This window comes from Idiotropiscis lumnitzeri, chromosome 11, assembly GCF_059441095.1.
Source record: "Idiotropiscis lumnitzeri isolate Australia: NSW breed Sydney's pygmy pipehorse chromosome 11, RoL_Ilum_1.0, whole genome shotgun sequence".
NCBI lineage: Eukaryota > Metazoa > Chordata > Actinopteri > Syngnathiformes > Syngnathidae > Idiotropiscis > Idiotropiscis lumnitzeri.
The window spans coordinates 19,481,070-19,500,503 of record NC_142401.1 but is presented as its reverse complement, the minus strand read 5'-3'; the positions used below and the strand labels follow the sequence as shown (position 1 = coordinate 19,500,503).

The 19,434-nt window shown below is 39.0% G+C and overlaps 1 protein-coding gene across 2 annotated transcripts in view; it reads right to left on the bottom strand.

The window, feature by feature from the left end:
• The window catches only part of LOC148327800 (receptor-type tyrosine-protein phosphatase gamma-like), a 456,824-nt gene that overhangs the window by 390,533 nt on the left and 46,857 nt on the right, over positions 1-19,434 (bottom strand). For both annotated transcript variants that reach the window (XM_088308318.1, XM_088308319.1), the window contains exon 2: positions 9,170-9,286. In XM_088308318.1, coding sequence (XP_088164444.1) covers positions 9,170-9,286 — 117 coding nt within the window. The remainder of the gene's footprint in view (positions 1-9,169; positions 9,287-19,434) is intronic.

Sequence of the window (19,434 nt, the reverse complement as noted above, 5' to 3'; positions counted from 1 at the left end):
TATAAAAAAATATATCGTTTAGTACCACTGACTTTGTTTGAAGTAAAACAAATGACAATTGTCCTCTTTGTTATTAGATTACGGGTGATGCTTTAGATCAGTGGTTCTCAAACTTTTTTCAATGATGTACATACACCCTGTGAAAATTTTTAGCCCAGTCCCACCTTTCCAGTTATCTATTTGAAGAGTCCTCCTTTGGAATCGTACGACAGATCTATTCGCAAAAGTAAATTATGAACTTAATTCTAAATTAAAGCAGAAATGTATCCTTTAAAATTTATACACATTAGCATAAAATTTTAAAAGTAAAGAAATAAGAGTAGTTTTCTAAAATAACTAAAAGAAAAAAGTGATTTAAGAATATTTAGAAAACCTCAATCAAAAGTATAGGAAAAAAGCTAAGTTTTAAACCAGGCGTGCGCAAACTACGGCCAGGGGGGCACATGCGGCCCGTTAAACATTTGAATCCGGCCCGTCGAACTTGAAAAAAATTAAATGTTGTGGTATGTCGTTTTCATTTCAAATTAAATGTATTTTTTTTTCCCCGATGACGTGAGGTTACCAAAACACTGCATCCATCTGCTCCTCTGTCGGTCCGGCCCCTCTGTCAAATTTTAGAGCCCATTGTGGCCCACTAATCAAAAAGTTTGCCCACCCCAGTTTTAAACTGTATTTCAAAGCATATACACTCGGGGCGGACTTCACGTCTGTTGGCAGCTTATTCCATTTGTGTGCAGCATAACAGGTAAATGTAGCTTCACCATGTTGACTTTGAAGTCTGGGCTCCACTAATTGACCCAAGTCAATGTACTGTGAAAGGGCCTTAAGTTGAAACAAGCCTGACTCTTGTTTTCATCAAGAGATGGATATTGTCCTCTTGGTCCTCAGTCAACACATTGATACTCAAGGACTTCTTGAAAAGTGCGCAACTATCATGGCATGGAGGGTAACCAATCGATACATTTACTCAAAGAGTGTATAGGTTTGATCCTGCATTAGACACGCACCTACTGAAACAATCACAGAGAGTAGTCATATAATGCATCACCCCATATACCTCGCACGGATGTCTCAATTGCTTGGTGGCATTCTTTTAATCAAGATGTGCACACACAAATACAAGGACACACATGAGTGCCAAAGTATAAAAGACACAAGGCTGATTAAAAACAGCTGTCTCTGTCCTCAATGTCCTTGGATTTTGAAGTTCATCATCAGCTGAAAGAACAAAAGACGAGAAAACAGTCTCTTCAACAATCCCAACCCTGCATAGCATGTTATGTTGCCTGTTTTACGTGACTTTTTTATCTGCCCATATAATTGTTATTGGCAATGATCATGCATCATTGCCATTTTTTCCCCAAAACTGTGTAAATGCCAAAATAAATATTTAACAATGGTTTTAATGGTAATTGCTAAAATAGTGTTGAAAGATTATATTATCTTGCGTTGACTGATAATTGGTTTCACAGGATGTTTGTGTTCAATTACCAGCTAATATTTATGACAGCACATGGAAAGCGCTTTGTTACAGCTCCAGCTGTTGTTAAATGCGCTATATAAAATAAATTGTAGTGAAATGTAATGTAATGTAACTAGTGAGTATGTAATGTGCAGGTCTGGATGAATAAAAGTGGAAGAGAGCTCTTCAAAGGATCTTTGAAAACATTTTCTGCAAGGTCACCATGGCTCGCAGTAAGGCAATATCGTAAGTTTGTTTCCATATATAATTTTAGTGTTATGTTCCTGCCTGGTGCTGTGCTTAATTTTCCTTTTTCCAGAGCTGCCAGGGATGGGAAGATCTTCTGCCACACGCCTGAGCTTAATTGGCTTTTAAGCACTGGAGAAACATTGCCTGTTGCCAGACTCCTCATGTACTAATTCACATTCCAGTACACAGTCCAGTCCAGTGTTTTCAAGTGAGAGAGCGATCACTTGATCGACCAGAACCTTTGCAGTGGAGCAATACAGACTGATGGCATATGGAAAGCGCTTCGTTACAGCTCCAGCTGTTGTGAAATGCGCTATATAAATACAATTGTATTGTATTGTACACTGGGTGGTCTCAATTCATCCACTTGAAAGGAGTACCTGATGCTAGTTGTCAGCCTTTTCAAATTCCCGGCTGGCATAATGAATATTTGCAGAACCCCGCGTGTCTAAACAAGCAATGAAATTACGCAAAAAAGGCACTATGGACGATAGCTGTTCGACGAACAATGGTTAGTGGTCGTGTGCCAATACACAAAAAAATAAATGAGTAAATGGAAAAAAACATGCTAACCAAACTGGAACAGTCATACTGGCATCTCTTGTTCCAGTCGGACAATTTACAGAGGACTTTCAACATGCTCGTCTGCAGCTATCGCCAGACTCGAACGCTCTGTGGAGCAGTGAAATGTAGATGTGGTGGCCATATTGGATGTGGCAAGGAAATGCCGTTGACTTTAAGGATAGCACTGTTTGAACACTCTTGGATAATGCAGGTTTTGACTCCACTGAGTCTTTTTGTCATAGAAGTTGTCATTGAAAGCCAAAAAATGGGGTGGGTGGTATAGTAACATTTCAAATCTGGTCCTTCATCTTTTTTTGTCTTGGATTAAACTACCTTGTTTATCAGCATTACCACGTCAACTCAACCGCTTTTTTTCCCATCAAACTTTTTACTTACTGTTGTTCAGCGTGTTTGTTAGGAGAACTTTAGTTGATTCCATTAGTATGTTTAAGTTTTAACTTGTGTACTTAAGATTCGGTTTATACATGTTCCATTTTTTGTCTTGTGAAGTGAAGATTTGAGTCTCCTTATCTGTCTTTAGTGGCATCTCGCCTTTGCAATGGCAGTAGTTATGACTTGCTCAGTCTGTTTAGTTACCCATGATTGTGTACTTATTTTTAAAACAGATCTGTTCAACCTTTGTTGTCTGCTTTGGGGTTCAAGATTCGGCGTGTAAGCCTCACAATGAGTTTTTGTAGGTTACAGTCTCTTGCTCATTCTGGAGGCATCCCCAGATAGTCTTCGATTTGTCAGCGCTTTAATCTGCCACCCTGGTTAGGCCGAGTGCAGAGCAGTCATGGACTGTTGAGGTCTTGATTACAGTTTATCAGACCTCTGGAGGAAATAATTAGAAAAAAAAACCTGTTAGAACAAGGAAGGAAAATATATTGCAATTGTAGCAACAGTAAATGTGCTATGGTCTGACTGAGTACTCGGGCTGTGCGATATTACATTTTACATGATACTAAATGTAAATGCTACAGTATATTGATAGTTTTGCACAAGCAGTTCTAACGCACACAAAAGTGAAGCCACTAGAGAACAGAATAGCAGCATTTAAATCTCCACTGACAATTAATCTAATATGTACTGACAAAGCGAGTGACTATAATATGAAGTGACTTCATTGAAATATTTCCAAATACATTCCTAAGAAACTGTGCCATTATATAGATACATTGCATATGAGAACCACTGTGTCACCAAGTGAATGAGGTGTATAACTCTCACTTAGATAAACTTTGGTCAAATAAAAACTGACGTGATTGAATTTGTGTGTCGCCAGTTCCTCCTGCTTGCTCAGTGAACACAACCACATCAAGTGATGCAAAACTAGATAACATGAGAAATTGAATCTCAAATTGGGAGCTGTGTTCCTGAGGGCAGTGACCCCATCAGAAAGAATTCAATAGAATAGTGAGCGAAACCAATAGAGAGTAACCGCTCCCTTTTTGGAAAGACCTCCTGCTCAATGTTAGGCAAGATGGCAATTTTTAACACTCATCATAAAACACATATTTCTTCTCTGGCTTTTGGCTCAGCTTGAGACTCAGCATTGTTTTAGGGGTTTATGGTGTTAACTGTTTTTTTTTTTATATAATTTTTTTTTAACTGTCTTTGTTTTTCTATGTCTGGTTTTGTCCAGCACTTTGTATGTAGCGGCAGTTGTTTTTAAGATGCTCAATACATAAAGTTTATTTGGGAATCCGCTCTCTTTGTTATCGTGTCAATTTGTGTGTTAAGACTCTGATCAAGACAAATGCAAATGAATAAAAAAATATTTACAAAAAATTCTTTCTGGCACTGTTATGATATATTTGCCAATAATTTTAAAATCACACAACTGAGACACCACTGCTTATTTTTTGTTGTAATAAAAAGTATTTATTGAAAAATGGTGCACTCTAATTTATACGGTTCTTAGTTTGTATAGAAAAGAAAGTGGTATGTATGTGAAATTGATATTAATCATTGGTCATAAAGAAATGAAAGTATTTTCCTACTGTGTGACTACTTACAAAATTTAAATGTCATTATATTCCAAAAGATGCATCAATTTACATTAATAACAGATCACTTTGAATTGTTGCTTTCCGAATCATAATCAAATTGAATCAGGAGATAGTGAGAGATAGGATTTATCAGAGAATGTTTACTTGGTGCCCTTACAGGAAACAGAACACCCACCAGTTTGGCAGGCAACTGCTTCTGTAGTATTGTCCCCTCTAGAATGGATCCTTCCATTAATGACATCACCATGTTATATAAAAACGGCCATTAAATAGGTGTCGGGTGCACAGAAGACACAACGGCAACTCTAAATATTACGCTGCGACTGAGGCCCTAAGTTTTCTTCTCTACTAAGTGTCTGTTAAGTCTGTGCAGGTTTTTCCAATTTGGTGGCACCGGAGGCTCAACAACATTGTAAGACACGTGTTGGTTAGGAAGGGGTGAAAGATACTGTCTTTTTGTTTAAATGCATATTCAAGTTACAATTTTTAGTGTTTGTTGTTTTGGTTATGTGACGATGGAAACTCACAAACACAGAAACAATAGTCAATAATATTTGTAGCCAGGGGCTCATTTGGCTTGCTTGGTGACTGATCAATGCTGTCTTGGAAAAAGTAGAGGCTTTAAAGGGACAGCAGATGGCCATTTTTCCTTTTGGAGCTAATAAAGAATGAGAAAGGGGGCCCAGAAAAACCTCTAGGCTAGAGGATGCAGTTAAAGAATTGATGTGTAGAGCAGGTGAGAGTGGCAGACAAAAAAAGCTAGAGGGGGTAAGAGCAAACCAAATATATTGACTTGACAATAGCAAATACATGCTTTTTGTTTATGCTAAAAAAAAAAAAACATGATTTAATAACTCCACCTTCCACCCTGTGAAATATCTGTACTAGCTACTAAAAATGTACTAAAAGCCTTTTGCTCCTATGTTAGTGGTGTATGCAGCCATGGAGGGAAGGTAACAAGATCATTCACACTCAACAGGGGGCATCAGTATCTTGCTCAAGGTTATTCCTCAGTAGTGTCTGTATAGAAACCAGTGAACGAATCAACAAACTTGTAATTTCACAACAGCCAGGTTGTGCGAGCCGTTTGTTGTGAAAGCCGAAGTGGCTGGCAAAATTTGTCAACTGCTGGCTGAGCATTAAAAACATGTTTCTGTTATTATCCTGCATAATATTCCAGTAAAGAGTAAATCCTTAGTACACTGCAGGGTTTCCGACAGAAGCCTGGTGGTAGAGAAGCAGACCAACTTCATAACAGAAATTTCTTCCTAGTCAGTGTGCTGCAGTTGTTCTCAATTATTAAGAAGAAAACCATTCGCGCCCCCCCACCACCAATTTTTTTTTTTTTTTTACTAATGTACATGTTCTTTGTATATTAATGTTAGATTGTCAATAAAATATCCCTTCACAAAGCTAAATTGATAAAAAAAAATCATTTTGAAAACGACTATTGTGAGGATCTCAAAACTCAGTACTGTTGTGCAAATATTGATGAGATGATAAATATTTACTATACGTTTTAATATTGTTTTTTTTTAACTTTATTAACATGAACAAACCAAACAGTTATTAATACGTACATAATACAGAAAAGACAAAAAGAGCCAGGGGGATTTTAAACAAAAATCTATATAAACAACATAAAGCATAAAGCAACAGTTTTAATGTTTACTATTCGTATTTTTTTATTTTTACAATACGTTTGACATCGAACCCCTTCGTTGTGATGACGTCAGCCATTTTTGTGTTCCAGCTTGAGAGCGTCTGCTAAATTGCTAACGTAGCCATCGTCTTATTTTGCTTATATACGTAATTGTTGCAATGCAACATTTCTGTTCATAGCTGCTGGCTCTCCGCCCAAACACGGTTCCAGTCAGACTTCTGTTAAAAGTCGAACATACATCGAAGCAATTCATTTTAGCAATTAGCGCGCTTAGCGCCGCCTTGCTCGTCTCCTCGTTTAGAACGCTACTTGTTTACGAAGTCATTTATTTGCCATCACGTAGCTTGTTGCTTCTGCTGTGCGCGGACTTACATATACAGTGAAACCCCGCTACTTCGCGGTTCACCTTTCGCGGGTTCAGTGCTTCGCGGGTCTAAAAAATATTCGGAGGCATTGTAGTTTTGCTGAGCGGCACGAGGGGGCGCTGGAGCGGTTAGACGGCCGGCGTGCGCCGAAGAGGAGAGTGGACGAAGAAGAGAGTGGACGAAGAAGAGCAAGTTCCCCCGGGCACGATTTGGGGCGACGTTTTGCGCGGTTTGGACCGTACCAAAGCTCCGGCCGGCGTGCGTGGCAGTTAAGCCGAAGAGGAGCACCTTCCCCGGGCACGGGTGGTGTCAAGCGGCCCCTAAGTTTAACCGAATGGAAGCTCCGGAGGAGGAGGGCATGCTCGCGTCACAGTTAAGCCGAAGAGGAGCACCTTCCCCGGGCACGGGCGGTGCCAAGCGGCCCCTAAGTTTAACCGAATGGAAGCTCCGGGGGAGGATGGCGGGCGTGTGTCACAGTTAAGCCGAATAGGAGCACCTCTTCCGCCCGGGCACGAGCGGAGCGTGAGGCTGTCAGTTATGAATGAATAAATAAATAAATGAAGAATGCCACCTTTCATTTCACTGTCATGATCCGTGCCTGTCATGCCGCGTGTGTTTTTGTTTTTTCAGCTGTGTGGGCGTTCCTCCAGTGATCGTCTCGCGCCATGCCGTCAGCTGCTGCGAGACGCGCTGATTACACTGACTATATTGTGATTATAATAAATATCTTTGTATCACCACCTTTTTTCCCGTGTCTGCGTTTGGAAAGTCCTGCTCAATCCTCCAGCTCTGCTGGAGGATCATAACATTCACAGGGCACACCGGACGGCGTACCAGCAGGTAAAAGTCGAAGTAATTAAATAATTACAAAAAGAAGTAATTGAATAAATACGTTTTTGTTTGTTATAACATGAATTTCATTCTCTCTCTCTACCCATATATATATATATAAAATAATAATATATATATATATATATAATTATTTTTTTTTAAGCATTTTTGAAGGTGCGCCGCTACTTCGCGGATTTTCAGTTTTCGCGGGTGGTCACGGTCCCCATTAACCGCGATAACCGGGGGTTTACTGTAGTTCAAAGAAAGTCCGTTCTGCTACGGCGTAAGATAGCTTGGCGCGGTGCATTTAAATAGTGGCGAAAGAAATCACTTCCGGGTCAACGAGCGACGGGGTGACGCTTATTTTTAATCAGTACTGCGTGACAGGGCGACGCTTTTCTTTCATCAGTACTCCGTGACAGGGCGACACTTTTTTAAACCCGTACTGCGTGAACTAGGGGCACAAACAGCTTTGACGAGCTCAAACTCGCGTTGCCTGAGATCGCCTTTTTTGGTCCCAAAACTATGCAAAAAAACATGTTTCCCAGGGTCCCACGCGCCCCTCTCAGCATCGCGCCCCCCGCCCCCCCAGGGGGGGGCGTGCCCCACTATTTGAGAATCACTGGTGTGCTGTGTTTACATTATTTATTGGTGTCATACTAATACATTTTTCCAGATGATCTATCTACCCAGAAACTATCACGATAAAAATATTATCGTTTGTTTGTTGTTTTTCTAAATGCCACTGATACACTTAAGATGTTAGCACAATAGTAATTAAAGTAGATCCTTTTTTTAAATACAATTAATTTTCCATTCTGAATAATATGGAATATTTTCGTTGCAATGAAGAACAATCAAATATACCAGATAATACAAATTTAAGTAAATAAAATAAGACAGGTGCTGTTATATACTTTTTCAACAACAATAATATTCAACAAATGTTGACACACGTAACACCACATACAGAATCTGTAGTGGTAGAGTAAAACTGATTCCGTTCCTGAAAAATTTGCCTCAATTTTCCTAATTTCAAAATTCTGTTGGGAAGATTACACCAGGACTTCAAGCTGGAGTGTTTTACTGTATACATTTATTAATTAATGCTTCAAAGAATAAATCCATGACAGAATTATTTACTTGGAGTAACCTTTCAACAATGCACACGGCACACATACATGCACACGCACATATTTTTAAAATAAATGCAGGACAAACATTTTAGGGCCAGTAGCTGTTTGTATTCCAACAAGTATGAGTGACTGTTATGACAGAAACGACAAAGTGCAGTGTCATAGCATTTGCCATCCATCCATCCCTTTTCACAAACTTTTTTTTTTTGTGTTTGTATTTCCACTGTGGGTTAAACATGTACACATACTCACATTCACTAGAACACACATACAATGGGGTAAGTAAATAAGATCAAGTATAATTAACACTCCACATCAGTTGCATTATTTGACAGTGGTGCAAATTATTGACGTAATTAAACGACTCAAAAAACTTCTGATATCATGTCAACATCACCACAAGTAATTCAAATCTAATAATTTAAGATGGCCGGGTAATTCGTACTATGGAAACAAAATTAGCACGTTTCACACTTGCACGTGTTCTACCACGAGTTTATGTTTTACTAATGTTTGCTTTACTAAATTGTTTCCAATATTGCATGAGCTCAATGTTTTCCGAAGGCCTTTTTTTAATTCTAAAGACAAACGGGTTCAATGTGCACCATTTGTATCATATAAACATAATATGTCGACACCGCTATTAACGGAAGACCCTCGTAATGTGTATGGATTGATATTGTTTCTGAGAAGACTTTGTGTGTTTGAAAACCCTTGTCCATTTATCCAGAAGTGGATTTCTGAAGCCATTCACCAACGCTGAACAAAAGAAGAGGACATTGCTCACAATCAGCAAGCAATCACGTTTTTTGCAGATCAACCAAAAGGTGTTTGATGGGGCTCAGGCAACCTGCGTCTGTACCACTCGCTCACACATGAACCCATACCTGAGTAGGCCCAGTAGCTCTCTTCCGTGGCGGCTCGCCGCAGTCGTGTCTCGCTGGCCTCGCCTGTACAAGGGCCTTGAACAGGGGCACGGGACTCAGCTTGGTATCCTGTCAACACTGCAGGACAGAAGAACAGCAGGGACACAAAAGTTACCACAAACAGAAGCAGAACCGCAGCCCTGGTTGGATAACGAAGCACATTCAGAGTGGTTGAAAAAGGTCAACACATAAAAAAAGATGATGTGAAGCTGAACTGAAGCAAGGAAACAAATTGATAAGCCCTATATGAAGAAAGATCATTAACCCAGCACAACGAAGGGAGAGCCCCACAAATTTATGCAAATCCATGCGAAGAACAAAGGAGAGAAATGGCTTGTAAAATAAAAACATTGCGAAACCATTGATTATATTGTATTGTCTTGACACTGGCCACTGTTTTCTACAAGCATAACTGTATGAAGTAATGTGCCTCACAAAGATCAAATTTCACTGTTTGTATCCACCATTCAGAGGATATTATCCCAGTATTGTGTAATTGTGACTGATAGAAGTTTGGTTTACATTTCACAGCCGATTTTGTCCCGTTCGGCTTTGCTTTGCTTTAATTGTTGATGGTTGTGACAACAAACAGCAGTCTGACGTGCGAACTAAGAGTGTCGGGGCGACATTCGTCAATGGAGTCAGTCCAGCTGGGACAGCTGCTAAGCCACTACCGTCAGTAGTAACACACAAGGTAAAAACCCCAGTGAGGCAACAAGAATCATAGACATGTGTGTCTGTAGGCTTAAACAGAACTTGGTGCTATGAGAGCTACATTTTGGATGATGGGGAAATGGAGAGAGGAAAGAGCTTCCCAAATGGGAAATAATGACAAGTGAAGCTCAAAATCAATGACAGCCGTATAGTTGCTGATGGACAGTATCCGGCATAGCAACCAGTCAGCTGCAGAGAATTAAAGGAGACCTGAACTGTGCTGAGACAGGAAGAAAAAAAGGAGTATGAAGGAAAATGGTGACTCTGGGAAAGTTTTCACCACATACAATTGTCTGAACATTGCAAATAATGTCAATATTAACATCATGTTGCTGATGCTTTCCCAAAGAGTATAAATAACCTCTGTTTGAAGAGAAAATACCAGAGCATGCGAAACTGCTAGCGCCTCTGATTTCTTCAGTTGTGTCTCACTGCCTTTGGAGCACCTCAAAAATCAAATGCAGCAAGATATTCACTTGAAAAAGTGTCAAAAAGAGCATTTTGGGGAAAAAAAAACATATGCAGAAACGCATAAATCAAATTGAAACTGGATCTCAAGAAATTTTGTCAAAAATCTTTATTTGAAATGAGGGTTTTGTTTATTTATTAATTTAATTATTTAATCTTTAATTAGAAAGACTGTCACATTTTACCTCTTTGGGTCAGCCATCATTGTAGCTGTCTTCCAAAGTTAACTGGCCTTTGTATTTGTTTTTTTTAATTTAGAAACACTTTTCATCTACAAGGCAATTCTAGGTAGACTGCACTCATGTATATTACTGTAGCTCAGAAGCAAAGCATTGATGAATTGAGCTGCTGTATTTTTTATTTTTTTGGGAGGGGCATTAAAATGTGTTGATTGTTTTGTTATTAGTTTACCTTGCTAATACTTAGCGTTTTTACTGATCATTTTGCCTGGTCTCTCTTGGAAAGGAATACACAATAGTGATGGACTAACCTGGTGAAAGTAACACAACACTGATTGCAAGCTGCCATGGAATGAGGTCTCACAAAAGTGACATGATATAAATGATAACCATCCAGAAACCATTCTTCGGAAATAATTAAGATGATTATAAAATGGTTATGAGTAATGATTATTGAGGATAATAATCAGTTCTTGCATTAAATGTTATTATTCTGTGTTTTGTCTATATGCTATGGATAGTCGACGTACAGTATACACACATCAACACTGCAGCTTTGTTTTTCTTCAAACATATCAAAAATGTTTATAGTATAACATCACCGTAGAGGCTCATATAGTGGTGGCAAACTGTGGAGCACATCATGTTGATATTTCTACTAATACAAGTCCCCTGTGAAGTCATGCTGGTGATTGTCAGACTCATTGTTGCCCCGTGTTTTATCGCATAGTGGATTGCTATAAAAGCACTCTATCAAGAGAGAAAAGAAACCACACTAGTTTGCATCTTTAGAAATGTATGCAATAGTAATGCTTGACAATAAAAAACAGTACTGTCCAATGGCAGTGGATCTACTTCAACGTCATCCAGATTTTTTTTTTTTTTTGCATTCTCCTCCCACTCTCTCCGGACCCTTGTGAGGAGACGCCGCTTGGATAATGGACGGATGGAACTTTCCATCTATATAACCTTAGTAGAATGCTACAAAAAAAATCTAAATGTGTCTCATATGTGTACGGTTCTTTAGCTTGCATTATCTTGAATATTTACTTTCGATTTAGAAGAGTCACAACTTACAATATGTTATTTTCTTTCAGAATCAGTCATGGTTGGACGGATTGAATTTTGATTTCAAAGTGTTGTTTGCCAATTATAATCTAAACAAAGGTGCAACAGTCTTTGAATAAGTAGGAAATCACAATGGCAATACACTCTCGGCAGTAAGTAACATCCCATTTTGGCCAAATATGTATGCTGCTCTCAAGGGAGAAAATACAGCACAACCACATTTGTAGCCGCACCTCACCCCACCAAAACATCTCCATTTGCCAACTGGTGTTTGATTTGGTTCTGTGTGGTTAAATGCATGCAACACAATATGTACATCAGTGTAAAAGTAAAATTTTCATCTGGTTATTAAATGTAGGTGTTGTGTACACAGGACAGGTGTGCCTTTTATTAAAGTGTGGATGCAAAGGGACCTACGCAAGCTTAGAGCAGGGGGCCTAACTTAATTGTGGGTGCAGGTACGAACACTCATGCGTAATTCAACTCTCCATAAATGCAACAAAATATTATTTAACAATGTAAAATAAAAGCAATCTTTTGACTGCAGGGGGGTCAACCTGACTGAAAGATGAAAATAGCCTTCTGCTTGTTTAATTTTAATAACAGCAAAGTGTGAAGTAAAAATGTGTTGTCGCTTCTTTTAATGTGGATCGAAATAGCTAATTCTCTCCCCGATGCTCCCTCAGGATGTTGTTCCAGGAGTCAATAAATTTTAAAGGGTGAGTGGTCTTTGTCTAGACTTTCCTGGTGAGTTAAAAAAAAAAGGAGTGCAAAAAAAAATGAAACTGGTCAAGCATCCTGATTGGACCGTATTGAGGAACTTTGCGTTCACACATGCCTTAATTAAGATGCACAGCATAGACTAGGGATCCTGTACTTAACCTTGGCTTGCCTACTTCTCACTTGATCTTTATTAAGCAGACTTCAGAGCGATAGAGAAAACACATACTCAAGGACAGGAAAAGCTAGTGCAATTTTCAAGATTGAATTCTTCACATCTGCCTCCATTTTTCTTGGTACTGACTGAACATTTGCCAAAATCTTACTTACATGTTTAGTCAGACAAATATGGCCAGTATTGACTTTCGAGTGTTATCGCAAGGCCTTACGACAATACTGAAAAAGCCTTTTTCAAAGGTTGGTTAATGTTCACACAAAGGCTTTTATCATGACTCGAGGCTGGCACTAAAAACAGCTTTTGACTCAAGTTTTTCCTTCCGTAGAAAAGTGTGTTTGCTTCTCTCTACTAGTTCCTCACAATTTTTAGCAGTGTGCTGCAAAGTAAATTGACCCCCACTAAGTTCTCAATGTCATCAAATCAGTGTATTAGTACATCAGTATTTTCTATGTTGAAATCAGCCCATTGTTCATAATCATCCAATCGATTTTGACTTGCTTGTGTCAATCAAACTTGGTTACTATCAGTCTGTTTTTTTATATTGGTCAATAAAAAAAATGCTGTATTAAGTTATTTTGTTTTATTTGAGTGTAATAATTTAGCTTCATTTGAAGCAGTAAATGCAAACTTTTGTAACCAAAATATGAGATTTTATTCATGGTTTCAGTTCTGTGTGAATATCAAGCATCAAAACAGTTGGAATGTAATAGAATTATTTCATTTTTTAAATTTATTTTTACAGTTGATGGTGACCAATTACTTGGGATGCTACTATAAATTATGATGCTCTGGACTCAAAGAAACTTTCCTCAGCTCAACTTGTTTTTCTTTGACATGAGGACCCGGCCTATGATATAGTCAAAATTACAATTTCAGTAAAGTCAAGTCTGCTATTTTATCCCCATTGCCACTCACAAGTTGATATGCATGTTACAGAGTTTCTTTTAAGTGTCTTTTATTTAATTAACGCAATTATAATCATTTAAAAAAAAGTTTCAAATGTAATTGTTTGTATAGTATATGATGCTCAGTGTGTTTTGTGTCACTCATAATGACAGACTTTAAAAGAATGAGCAGTCGTAACATTTCAATGGCTATTCACTGTTCAACAGAGTGTAAAATTAAGTTCAGCACATTTCTGCAAATGAGCCTTTTCAGGTGTCTGGCTGCTTATAAATGTCCCTTTAACGGGTTAGACTCATATATTAGACAGTCTGCAAGTACATCGTGAACTCGAGAATGCAGCAGTTGGTTCTGTGAGCCTTGGATGTTCAAATGCAGGACTTGCATTAAAAAAAAAAAAGATATTGTGTGTGTTTTTTTTTACAATCCAAAACAGTTCCAGGTGTCTACAAATAACATACAATAAAATGTATTTCTTGTCAAGATCAAATCTGTTGGCTTTAGGTGTGGACCAATACAAAGAACAAAGACCAATACAAACAACTCCACCGCCACAGCAGTGACATTACAGAAAATGCCCAGCCAACATCCATCCGTCAATTTTCTCCCGATTTACCGGGGTCAGTTCGAGCATTAACAGGGAAGCCCAAACATCCCTCTCTCCAGCCACTTCTTCCAGCTTTTCCTGGGATCGAAAGGCATTCCCAGGCCAATAAGGAGAAATAATCTCTCCAAAGTATACTGGGTCATTCCCGCAGCCTCCGCCCAGTGGGACATGCCCAGAAAACCTCACCAGGGAGGTGTCCAGGTGGAATTCTAATGGGCCCAAGCTACCTCATCTGTTTCCTCTCAATGTGGAAAAGCAGCAGCTTGACTCGACTCTGAGTTTCTTGTCACAACAGGAATCCCATACTCTTGGCGGAGGAAAGGCGGACAAAAGGCTTGTTACTGAGATCTTGGGGTGGGTAGGAACGTAGATCAACTGATAAATTGAGAGCTTTGCCTTTTGATTCAGCTTCTTCGTCACCATGACAGACCCATAAAGTGTTCTCATCGCAGATGCTGCATCAATCCATAGTGATGGGAAAATTAAGCTTCAGATTTGCTTCATGAATCAGTTTTGCTTCAGAATCATAATTTTTTTCCACCTCGGGGACCCCGGCGAGGGTGTAGAGTTGGACCACTGTTCCAGAGCCAAGACAAAAACCACACTGCTAATCCTGAATCTGAGATTCGCCGACCAGATGGACTCTCCTCTCCAACACCCCTGAATGGAGCTTAGTGGGGGAGGCTGAAGAGTGTGATCCCTCTGGAGTTGGAACACACCCTCTGGCAGACAGGGGTGGTGGTCCCCGTTTTCAAGAAAGGGGATCACCACCACCCTGGACTGCCAATCCAGAGGCATTTTTGTACAGTCATATCAACCAGGACAGCGCCACAGAATCCAGAGCCTTTAGGAACTCCGGTGGATCTCAACATCCATGGCCTCACTGAACTCCTCCTATGCCCAAATTTTAGACCATCTAGCATAATGCATAATGTACATTTTTTGTAATATTTTGGGAGGAAGGAAACAAAATATGAATGCACCTTAGTCATTTCCAAGGGCCTCAATAAAAATTTAGTTCGTACTCCCAGAGACAAATTCCTTGTGCTTTTCATAATAAGAATGATTCTGATCCATCCCTGGTTCTTACCCCAGTTATTTCTTTACATGTCATCTCTCTGAAATGTATTTATTTTTAGTTTTTTTAATTGAGGTGTTCAATTTATTTGTCACGTTAATGATGTAATAAAGTTTTTATTATTGGTCTCATTTATACAGCAAAATCTTTGAATTTGACTAGGCATGTACAGACTTTTTTTAATCCAGTGAGCTACAATTGTTTTCTTTACTGTCACCACTAATAACTTTTTATTCTTCTTCTTCTTATTTTTATTATATGAATAAAGTAGTAACAAAAAAGGTTTTAACTAAAAAGACCATGTGATTTTGCGCGTGAACAATGACGTTTTGGAGCAGTGGGGATGTTGGCTTTATGTGCTTGACTGGGTGTCGATCACAGCAATGCAGAGAGATCACTGCACCCAGCATGACTTCATGTTTTCTGGAGCACCAGCCAAGGGTAGGGAAAGTCGCACGGCACATACACACACATTCTATGAAGCAAACAGCGAAGGTCATCATCTATGAAGCAGAAACTCTGGGAGGCAAATGCATGCAGGGGCTGGGAAGGCTGAGAAGCACAGGCACTTAGAAGTACTTCCAAGTTTAAAGAACTATTTAACGTAAAAATGCCCTCAAAGAACTTTGCCATCAGCATACTTTCTGCCTTCGCCCTTCATCCTCACCTTACTCCACCACATTGATTGCATATAGACAGTAAGGCAGGAAGGCTGGCTGCAAAGGGATGCCACTCACAGCCTCCACCCATCCACCCCTCATCCCCAGTAGACTGCCACCCCCTCATGAACGCACACATGCTTGGTTAATTAATAGCTTGTGCTCAGTGAGACAAGGTCATGCTGCCAAGGGACTACAAACAATGCCATGAAACTGACACCTTCTGTAGGACACAAGACATGAGCTGTTAATACACACCTCCGTTTTCCCGTCACAGTGAAAACTGTCATGAGTCTCCACCTTCATCTACTCTCAGCTACATTTGTTTTTTTTTTTAGCACCTGCCAATGCGTCGTTTGCCTACTGCGGTCATGTTCATGAGTTTCAAGTGGCTTCTGTTTTGTATTGTCAGTTAATTTAAATAATAATAAGAATAAGTCCTTGTATTTTAATGTCTCACCTCAACAGTCACTGTGTATTCAATAACATGTACCGTCTACAGTAAATAGGGAAGTGCATGGGCTTTTTAGTTGGCAAGAGTAATTTGTTCTCATTACCTGCACAAGAAAAATGAGCGTGAAAAGAAATCAGACCATCTTTGTGAATCTTCCAAGATTGAGGGGAAAGGAAAAAGAAATGAGATATACTCTTAAGCTCATCTCTCTCCTCTAAGTAGGCTTGAAGGTCAGTGAATATGAAACAACCCATAACAGATGTCTGTCTGACAAATTGGTAGACACAAAGCATCTGCTGCTCTGTCATGCACTTTGTGAAATGGTCTATTTCTCTTAATCATTCACATTTACATGTAACATTTCACTATTCACATATGCATGACTGTCCTGCAGGTTTTTCACTGGATGGCATCAAGTCTTGGAAAATGTCAGCTCATCTGGTCCACTGACATGATACCCCGGTCACCGTCATTTTTTGGTGGCAACCTTGATCAAGGTCAAGTCTTGCCTTTAATCATAGAAGTCACCCAATAGGCCACCTATCACCATAATCAGAATAGAGAAAAAAATACTGGGACATGTTGATACCTACAGTAGGTGCTGAGATGGTTTGCAGTCATGTGCACACTTAAATCCAAGTGGTGACACAGCTCCAACCCTTTTGCCCTACTCAAAGTCTTTTGATATTTGACCGCCGTTACTTGAGTCTTTAAAAGAATTGTGCCCCTCGCTGATCCGCGGTGCACGTGCCCCCGCCTTTTCGCAAGCTTTTCTTGATATTTCTCTCTCTGTCTTGCGCTGGTGTTTCAATTAGGGTCCGCTCTGACCCAGGCACAGCCCTTCTGTGTACAGTTTCCATTTCCTATTCATACCTGTGAGGGTTGATTTTCATAATTTAGGACTGTGAATGTATATACATACATTGCATCAACCAGAACACACTTTCTGTTTCCAATTACAAATTGACGGTTAAGAATAACTCTGAAACTATGGCATACATTCTCCGTGGTGGGACAAAGAGAATTAATAGAACATGAAAAGAAAAAAAAACAAGTCTGTCATGCAGCGTTATAGAAAATTAATAAAACATTGCTTATAAAATGGTCGAATGGAGGTAATGATCCCTAAAAAAGTGCATTTGACTGTGCGGCAAGATGAGATAAGAAATGCAAAATGTAATGCAAAATCAGATTTAGCTGGTGTCAGGGTTGAAGCTAAGGACGGACGAACAGATGAGGAATTGTGAATCAATATCCTGTTGTTATGCTTTCCTCTCCTTCACCAAGACTTCACCTTGTAGGTAAGAACTGATTCAATAACCAACATCTCCCACTATACCTTTGAGCCCAGAGGCACCCAAATGCTTAACTAACAACACAATGTCTTGTGTAGTATTGCTACTAGCTGAGACCTTCAGTTCTTTTCAGTGTATCAGTGTTTTACTTTTGAGACCCAATACACACGTGACATTTACGTTCTCCTTTATTTTGAAGCTCTTACACTCAAAATATTCAATTTTCTTGTAAAGCATATAAATATGGGACTTTTCAACTGGTTGATATTTCAGGGATGCTATTTTTGCCACAAAATAACGGAATGTACTAACTAGGACAAGAAATTGAACTCGCTAAGAATGAATCCGACACAAGCAACCCACCCAAGAATCTATTGTAAACATGAGTAAATAATTTCAAAATTGTGGTTCTTAAGACAATCTATTGGTATCTAAGATTGAAGAAGGAATTTGGAGTCAATGTCTCGCTGCAACTTCATGCTGCTTTTAGCAATTAAATGAGCTACGTTTCATTTCTTTACTTTGCTTTTAAATGTCTTTAATTGCTTTATTTGTAAATGATTTTGGGTTCCCCTGTGTATGAAATGCTGTTTAATTAAAGTTGCCTTGCCTTGTCTTTTCCCTGTCAAGCAGTGCATTTATATCATCCAATTTGAGACACAAATGGGAAAACTGTAAATGATTTTATAATTTGACTTCATTTTATATCGGGCAATTCAAGAGCTAAATGTCCACAATAGATATGCAATGGATCTTGTTAATTAAATAAAGTGAAGTTTTTTCTCAAACTCTATCTTAAAATGCAAATCGGTAAGGACAATTAAGATTAAAAGTACTTTGCCTTGTGTACACCTCATTCCACAAAAATATAGCCACTTATCGGTAGCAATTACAAGGTGGAAGTTTTCCCACCACTGTTAAGCCACATATTGAGCAACAGTATTGTGGAAAATAATTATCTTATCTTATCTTATATATTTCATTTTTCCCCGTTCTAAGAAAAGTATATATTTTTTCAATTTCAAAGAAATCAAAATTTGTGTCAGAGAGTAGTGATCCCAAACCACCAGTCCACAGCATGCACATACACAAGCCACACAAAGACAGACAAAAAAAAAAAAAATGTCGTCAGCCAACCCCCCACCGTGTACCTTCTGAAGGGCAATATAAGTAGTGCTGGGTGATTATACGATTGAGAATCGTGATATTACGTGACCAGCAGTTAGCACATTTATATAAGAAACCTGTTGGATCATTTGAACAAGTAGGACCTAAGTGATGAAGTGGAAAACATTTAAATGCGAGCAGTGTTTGCACAGCCTGTGCACGTACACATTGTCAGTTTAGCTGCTAGTAGCTAGTCTGCAGCTAGCCAATCGTGTCATCTTTTCTTTACGCACATTTGGGAGTAGCAATGACGCCATAAATATTAATTTTAAGGCATATTCATTATTCCTGATGGGTCCATGTTTAGTAGTTCACTGTGCTATTTTATATTGTTCTACATTTATTATACTGTTGAATAAAAATGTTTCACATGAATAAAAAATAATTTTAATAAAATGTTGAATTACTCTTTATCTTAGTTGTCAGTATCAATGCTTTAAAACTGACAATTTAAAAGCAATGTGAAAAAAAAAACGTTATAGCATCCGTCACTACCAATCCGATGTCAACCCTGTCAGCGAATGTTTGCCGGTCCGCGAAAATCATGTCCATGTCTAAACAGGTCCTTGGCGCAAAAAAGATTGGGGACCACTGTCAGAGAGCACTAGGGCCCCACAAAAATCCTTCGCAGACGTTCATCCCACTCATCAGATAGCTAAACAGTCATTCTGATCATTTAGACTGATTAGTGGGAATGCATAAATATGTCAATTGGTTGTTAAAATGTTAACTAACC